The sequence below is a fragment of the Coturnix japonica genome, chromosome Z, assembly GCF_001577835.2.
Source record: "Coturnix japonica isolate 7356 chromosome Z, Coturnix japonica 2.1, whole genome shotgun sequence".
NCBI lineage: Eukaryota > Metazoa > Chordata > Aves > Galliformes > Phasianidae > Coturnix > Coturnix japonica.
In genome coordinates, this window is record NC_029547.1 from 60,759,455 (window position 1) to 60,766,741 (window position 7,287).

The 7,287-nt window shown below is 56.1% G+C and overlaps 2 protein-coding genes across 2 annotated transcripts; both read right to left on the reverse strand.

Moving 5' to 3' along the window:
• Positions 1–546: 546 nt before the first annotated feature.
• LOC107306617 (maestro heat-like repeat-containing protein family member 7) lies at positions 547–2,608 on the reverse strand. The gene is made up of 6 exons (XM_015849929.2): positions 2,453–2,608; positions 1,702–1,857; positions 1,449–1,550; positions 1,229–1,331; positions 932–991; positions 547–680 (listed from the first exon to the last, which is right to left on the reverse strand). Exons 1-6 carry the CDS (start codon positions 2,606–2,608, stop codon positions 547–549), a joined length of 711 nt encoding a protein of 236 aa, XP_015705415.1.
• A 1,752-nt stretch (positions 2,609–4,360) lies between these two features.
• Positions 4,361–6,796, reverse strand: LOC107306618. The gene is made up of 8 exons (XM_015849930.2): positions 6,709–6,796; positions 6,455–6,534; positions 6,124–6,411; positions 5,769–5,848; positions 5,389–5,500; positions 4,989–5,078; positions 4,742–4,846; positions 4,361–4,507 (listed from the first exon to the last, which is right to left on the reverse strand). The coding sequence occupies exons 1-8, from the start codon at positions 6,794–6,796 to the stop codon at positions 4,361–4,363; spliced, it is 990 nt and encodes a 329-aa protein (XP_015705416.2).
• Between the last annotated feature and the right edge of the window lie 491 nt (positions 6,797–7,287).

Consider the following 7,287-nt stretch of genomic DNA (forward strand, 5'->3'; position numbering starts at 1 on the left):
CCGGTTTTGAAATGCAAACTCAGAAGCAAAGATCTTGAAGTCTGGGTTCCTGGGTCTCCAAGACGTAGGTGAAGAAAATATGTTTTTTTGTCTTTTTCCACGTGACACTTATGCTCAGGCACACAGCACTATAAGCAAGCAGGAGCTTTGCTGCCCAGCATTCCGGCTTTGCAAAAGCTAGAATAAACCATAACTTTTCTGCTTGCTTAAATAGTTCCAAGAACTCATACGGCGAGTTCCAATTAAGTCAGGGAAATTGTGATACGTTCTGAATCTGCGTGCATGTGTGCTGCTCTCTAACGGTCACGGGCAGACGTCTTCTCCAGGTCTTCCTTGTAAAGGCTTTCAGGTGTGCTTTGCACCTTAATCAGTCACTAACTACAGACCCAGTTCTAACCAGCTTGTTTCCTGTACTGTGTTTCAAGATGTCTGTGCTCCTAGGCTCCTTCCGTTGTTCAGGGGGTCTGTCTTGCATGACAGGAATGCGTGTCCTTGCAACGTTACTGTAAAAGTGTCCTAGTAACGTTACTGTACAAGAACTATCCTTCAGAAGACTTCGCATAACCAGAAACAAAGTGCTGCGAGCCTGCTCTGTGCTGATGCTGCATTCTGCCTTTGGATTGTCTCAGATGCCACAGAACGGACTGTCAGATGGGGGTCATCTTCCAAAGGCTGAAGGGCTGCAACAGAAGGAAACAGAGCAGAGATGGGACCCCCAGTCTACAGAGAGCCACCAGCTTCCCCTCTGGGCCTTGCCAGCCCCACTCCTTGCTTTTCCTGGCCAGGAGGAGCACGGGAGACTGACGGGTCAGTGGAAGACACTGCTCAGGACTGCCATGAATGCTCCTCTGCCCCTGCAGCATTTCCTTGCAGCAGGGCAAAGCACAGCTCTGCCCCCAGCCCCAACATGCACAGCACTGCCCTCACTCACCACTGCAGAGTTCATTCAGCATCTCCTCACTCTGCTCCCTGGCGTGCTTCCCAATCAGCCCTAGGGAAAGAGCTCTGTCAGACACCCACTCCCCAACATGCTGCCAGAAGCTCAGACCCCAACCCCGCCAGCCCAGCTGCTTCCCCTTCCATGCTGCAGGCAGGGACGGCACCCGAGGGGGGACCTGAGCAAGGCACCCACTGGGGCTAGCAGCATGGGCAGGGTGTACCTGGGGGTTCAGGGCTGTGCCTTCCTGCCAGGGCAGGGCCCAAAGAGGGACGCAGGGGTTGGGCTCACCAATGAATCTGACAGCCTCGCATCGCAAGGAGGCCTGAGAATCCTCCAGGTATGGCAGGCTCTGCTGCAGGTAGCCTTCCACTCCCTTTCTGTCCTGCTGCAGCTGAAGAAGAGAACAAGAGCATGGGGCTTGCAGAGCAGCCACAGCTGCTGCTGCAACCCCTCCTCCAGCATCCCCTTTCCCCCAGCAAAAAGGTGGGGGCTGTGAGATTGTCCTCACCAAACACTTCATGATCCCCACTGTGTTCTTCTGCTGGGCCTGCTGCTTGAGCTCCTTCCACTTCAGGAACTTTGCACAGGACACAAGGGCTTCCCCAGATGCCTGCAGAACAACAGATGCAGGGACATGGCACCACACACACAGACACACATCCCAGTGTCTGAATGCTTGCTCAACTTGCTCTCAATTGCAGATCACAGCTGAGCTGTCAGCACACCACTGCCTGCACACTGGTCAGGTCTGAAATTCGTACCTGTGCTACACTCGGGGTCTCGTCACTCATCTGAAAGAGCAGAGGGAGCAGGCCCCTGCGCACGGTCTTCTTCATGCTTCTCTTCTTAAGCCACACCACAGCATCCATCACATCCTTGAAGAGGCGGATGGAACCTTCTCGCACTTCAGATGATGCCTGAGGGAGAACAGGAGGACCTCAGACCTCAGCAGCACACTCTCACTGCCCATGGTGAGCATGAGTGTAGGCATGGCTGATGTGAAAGGAGGTGCTCTGGAGTCACATTCTGCACAAAAGTGCATTGCAGTCATGCAAAGCAATGCAAAAGGTTTCCAGCATGGGGTGTCTGTGCCTCAGAGTGCTCCCCCAGCCAGCCCAGCAGGTCAAAGCGGAGCTGCCCTGGCACCTTGGGAGTGTTGGACAAGGAGGAGACAGAGCTGGCCTTTGGCAGAACCTTTGGGGCACATACTGCCTGCTCAACGATGTGGTCCCTGGAGAGAATGCTTGGCACTGGTAGAAAAGGGAGCGATGGAGGTTCTGAAAGTAACCTTGGCAGAATGTGTTTGCTGAGGTGCCAGGCTGAGACCCCAGCACAGGGCCTGACAACACACAAGAACAACCAAGCTGCACTGCCAGTGGACACAGCTGCTGGGCTGCAGCAGCTCACAAGACATCTCATTCCTGAGAGCCGAGAAAGGAAAGAACAGGAGAGGGAGGCCACTCCTGTCAAGCACTCCCATCCGCAGAGCTCAGCCTCCCACAACAGACTTACGTGATTAAAAAGAGGCAGGATCTTCTCAGCCAGCTCCAGAGCAAAGGGACTGGCGTGCCTCTTCCCCAGATGGTGCATTGCATTCCTGAAGATATTCAGCACCTTCACAGTAATGGGGGAGGAAATGGGTGTGTTGGCAAACTGCAGGGTCTCCATGACGTCTGGCAACAGGGCCCGCATTTCTCTTGCCTGTACAAAACACACAATTTCCTTTCCATCAGGAGGGCAGTGGCCACCCTGGCCTAAAAGCTCTGATTACAGAGCAGCAGCCACACGCCTCGCTTGCCCACAGCTGCCACAGGAACGGAAGCTGTAGATTCCAGGAAGGTGGTGGCCAAGGGTGCACTTATAGCGATGGGGAAGGCAGGAGAAGGAGGACAGGAGAACAAGGACTCCATGATCCATGCTCAGCCACCCCCTTTTCCAACAGGCCCCCAGGTAACCCATCTGAAAAGCTTCTGGAAATCTCAGCCACCAGGCCCCACCACAACCATCACCCCAACTCCCGAGTGCCAGGCAAGGCCAAGGCACAGTGTTGCCCACTGCCCCAGCGCCAGGCTGCCAACATGAGGGCTTTGTTTGACAAGGTCCTGCTCACCGTCTCAGGTCTATCAGACAGCAGCACGAGGCGTCTGAGCACCAGCCAGAGTATTGGCAGGCTTTCAACATTCAGAAGCCTCTGGAGCAGTTCTGGCTTACACAGCTCCTGCAGGTTCTCTTCAGTGGGAGGCATCACCTGAAACGAACACAGCAGTGAGAGGCAGGCAGAGGCAGCAGGACATCCTGCACCCTGCAGCTCCTGGCTGCTCTGGATCTCAGGGCAGGGCACTGGGGAGACATAGCCTGGCCTGAGGTAGCAGTGCCCAGGCCAGGCACTATGCAGGATGGCTTTCTGGCCTGCTCCTCCTGCCCTCTGAGCTTCTGAAGCCTCTGTGGAGTGCTTGACCAGCAGGAGCTGGCACAAAAGAGACACCAGCCATGGCTGGCCACGGGCAATAAAGCCTGCTTCGCCTGCATGGAGGCTCTCCCAGGCCCCAGCCATGGCTCTGACTCTGCAACAGCCCTGCCTCAGGTTTCTGGTCTGGGGAGCAAGGCAGGGGGAGGCAGGGAGCTGGGGAGAGAGTGCCCTGAAGGAGAGCACGGTGCCTTGTCCAGTAACTCACAGTCAAGCGAAGGAGGCCCAGCTCCGCTGTGGTGATGCTAAATATCTCACACAGCTGTTGGTCCTGGAGAACGTTGCTCAGTTCATCCAAGATCCCCTCGGATGTTTCCAGCAGGGGAAGCACACTCTTCAGTATGTCCAGGGTAGTGCTATAAACAGAGAGCAATGCTGTGTCAGCAGGGCTGCCTTAGCCACAGCACCATGGCTCAGGCAGGAGCCTGATGGGGGGCTCTGGGCTGCCATGGTTGGTAGTGGCTGCTGCAGCCCTGAGCGGCCCACCAGCACTGGAAAGCACAGTGGGATGGAGGGCCTGCTCCTCGGGATGTCCTGCAGCTTTCCTTGGCTCTGGCAACCAGACCGTTTCTGAGCCCCTGCTCTTCACATGGACAAACGTGTGGGGCTGTCTGGGCTGATACCTGTCAGTCTGTGGGAGGTCGGTCAACACACTCCTCAGCACATCCCTGGGAAACTGGATGGTCAGCACATCCAGCACTGAGAGCAGGATCTGCTGAACTGATGTGCTCTGGATTTTCAGGTTTGTGTGGATGAATCCCAGAATCTCTGGCACCTGTTGTGAGAACACAGGGAGACTGCTGCTGCCACTGGACTGCAGCCATTTGCCTCCCAGGCTGTGTTATTACTGCCCTTCCCACAGCTCTTTGCTGCCTTCAAATGGCTTCAGATTCCCAAGAGCTGTGGCGGGCAGGGTAGGGCATGACAATCCAGCCTCACTCTGCTTACATCCATCAGCCAGGTGCCAGGGTTCTCCGAAGCACATCCAGCATAGTCTCAGCCCACTTCTTCTCATCAAAACCGTAGTCCCCAATGATCTTCTCCAGGGTTACAAGGGCAATGTCTGTCCTCTGAGAAGGGGCAAGGTTTTTTCCAAGGGGCTGCAGTAAGAAGGAAAAAAGGAGGGAAGGCATGTTAAACAGAATGAGAGAATAGCATCTGGAGCAGGATGAGCACAGGCAAAAGGAAGGATAAAGACCCTCCCTTCATGTCAAAAGCATTCTGAGGGTTCACACCTGAGCCGCAGCTTTTCTCACAGGTACTCCTGAGCCGTAGAGGCAGCTCTGGGATGCAAAGAATGAGAGTGCCTGGCTGGAATTTTCATGTCTCCTTACCTGCTGCCAGAAACTGCTGGTCATGAAGCCACTAAGCTTCCAGATGCGCCCCAAAGCCCTCTCACACACAGCCTGTGTCTTGGAGATGCTGAAAGGCAGCAGCACCTGTGAGGAGAGGAGCTGCTGGTTAGCCTGGGAGCTGCTGATGCCCACTGCAGGAGAAGCAACTGCTGCCAGTGCCGTTTCCATGGAGTGGGATAAACTACTAGAAGGGAGCTCTGGGGGCAGAACTTCACAATAGACAGACCTCCAAGATTCCCTGCAGCCGACTCTTGACACTGGCAATGGGACAGACATCTAGCACAGTCTGCAGCATGTCGTCCATAGCTTCCAGGGTCTGTAAAGAGAACAGTGGGTTGTGGAAGTCTTTCAGGGTTCCCTTTCATACCCAGGAGACTGCTGTGAACCCCTCTGGCTGCCAAGGAAGGATACCCACAGATCTGTGCACAGGGGCACCCTGCAAGGCTGCTGCACTCAGAGCAGGCTACAACACAGGGTGTTTGCCAAGCCCAAGGCAAGAGTGAGAGGGGTGAGGGCAAGCAAGGCTGCTACCTTGTCCCACAAACATCTTGATAGATCTCTGGACACAAGTAATGCAAGCGGCAGCCCAGAGGCATGGGGTCAACAGTAGATTGCCCAGTACATACCTGGTTGTAGAGGGAAATGTTCAAGGCCCTGGCTGGAGGAAGATAGAAGACGACGCTGCAGCACACCTTGAAGAGATGGAGTATTTCTTCCTCCGTAACTGCATTCACTGTGCTGCAATTAGAGAGACACTGATGCTAGGAGCGGTGCCTGGGTGCTGAGGCAGGGGTGGAACAGGTCCTCCCCTGGGCAAGGCTCCCTGAGAGGGATGGGGAGCCCTGCCAGGAGGTGCCTCCTCCCCCACGGGGCTGCTCTGGGTCAGAGGACAGTCCTGATGTCACCAGCTTTGGGGCGAGGGCCAAGACTTAGCGGGGAGCTGCGTCAGGGCCACCAGGATGGTGCCCGGGGGATGTGCTGGCAAAAGCAGGGGCTGGGCAGGTACCTCAAGGCAGCAATGGTGTTCATGCAGCAGTATCTCAGGCCGGTGCTCAGCTGCTCCATGGGCTCCTCACACAACAGAACCTGCAAAGCACAATCAAATCAGGATGGCACCTGGCAGCTGCCAGCACCCACCAACAGAAAACCTGCCACTGACCGGTAGGGCCTGAGTCTCCCCAGTGGCCCTCAACAAACCCTGTCACACTGGTGCTGCTGTCTGCCTCCACTGCTGAGGTCTCAGCAGCACCTGGAGTCCCATCTGGGGCACCTTGGTGTCTGTGCATGATTTCCCTGCCTCCCTCTCCCCTAGTCCTGTCCTTCTTTCAGTGTGCAGGTACCTGGGTGCCATGTCCCCTCACCTCAATGTTCTCTGTCACATTGTTTAGGAAGCAGAAGATATCCAGGTACACTGTCAAGCCCTTCTGTTCAGCAGCGCTGCACAGTGAGCAAATACAGTTCAGGTACTGCAGCTTCTGCACCAGATCCTGGCAAGCACACAGAGACCGAGGAGTGTGAGTGGGGACAACCATGGCCAGGGGGACCAGGCGTTGCGGGGTGTGGAGCAGCACAGGACAGCTGCAGGACAGCAGCAGCTCTGCCCGGCCAGCAGCCCTCATGCAGCCTGAAGGCAGAGCCAGAGGGACTGTCTGGAGGTGCAGGAACAGCCAAGATGGAGATGGCTGCTCTTACCATTTCATTGCTGATGCCGTCGGCTTTGATGCAATCTATGGCCTCCTTTTCCTCATCGGACAGAGGCAGCAAGTCAGCATCTGACCAAGGAGAGAGAGCAATGCTATAGAGGGGCCAAAGGCAGGCGCGAGCAGAGGAAGGAGCTCTGGCCTCTCCAGCCCTGGGCTCACTCCCCTGGCACAGTCTGCCCATGCCTGTCAGGACAAGGGGGCCTGGTGTTGAGCAGGGGACACTCGCTGGGGACGCTCACTCACCAGCATGCAGTGGGGTGACCTCAGTCACTTCGTAGGCCCCACTCTCCTCACAGGCCATGATGGAACGGCTAGGGGGTCTCTTCTCCATCCCGTGGGATGAAGACTGAAGGTGGGGATGTGGCAGCTGCGGGGCTGCCAAAGGTAAAGCGAAATGACTTGGGCTGCGCTCGGGGGCTCTTCGCCAGACCCGCACACTCCTGCCCTGTCTCCTCGCTGTCCTGACGGACACTGAGGCCGCCTGCTGTCAGTGCCAGCTATGCCTGGGTGTCACAGAGATGGGTCACAAAGGGCTCCACTGTGACGTGCTGCCTCGCCTGGGTGGGGCTGGTTCCAGAGCCCGGTTGGAATGGTGCAGAGCAAACTCCTCAGCGGGAGGGATGCGTGTGCCTGCTTACCCAGGTAGCTTTGGAAGTGGGCCTGAGAGCAGCTGGACTGCTCAGGCTCCCGTGCTTCTGCTGTGAGGCTGGAGATGGCTGCAGCAGAATGGAGGAATGCAGACGAAGACTGATTTGCTCACAGGCTTGTGAGCTACAAGGCTTTTATTTCTGAATTGTAAAGATGTAAATAAATGCTAAGTTT

Excerpts from the sequence above, each read along its gene's own strand:
- LOC107306618 (XM_015849930.2), bottom strand. The coding sequence starts at position 6,796 with ATGGAGAAGAGACCCCCTAGCCGTTCCATCATGGCCTGTGAGGAGAGT. Across the intron at positions 5,849-6,123 it reads ATGTGACAGAGAACATTGAG|GTTCTGTTGTGTGAGGAGCC; the intron begins GTGAGGGGACAT and ends TGTGCTTTGCAG. Across the intron at positions 4,847-4,988 it reads GGCTGCAGGGAATCTTGGAG|GTGCTGCTGCCTTTCAGCAT; the intron begins GTCTGTCTATTG and ends CTCTCCTCACAG.
- LOC107306617 (XM_015849929.2), bottom strand. The coding sequence starts at position 2,608 with ATGGAGACCCTGCAGTTTGCCAACACACCCATTTCCTCCCCCATTACT. Across the intron at positions 1,858-2,452 it reads TCCTGCCTCTTTTTAATCAC|GCATCATCTGAAGTGCGAGA; the intron begins GTAAGTCTGTTG and ends GTTCTCCCTCAG. Across the intron at positions 992-1,228 it reads CGAGGCTGTCAGATTCATTG|GGCTGATTGGGAAGCACGCC; the intron begins GTGAGCCCAACC and ends CTCTTTCCCTAG.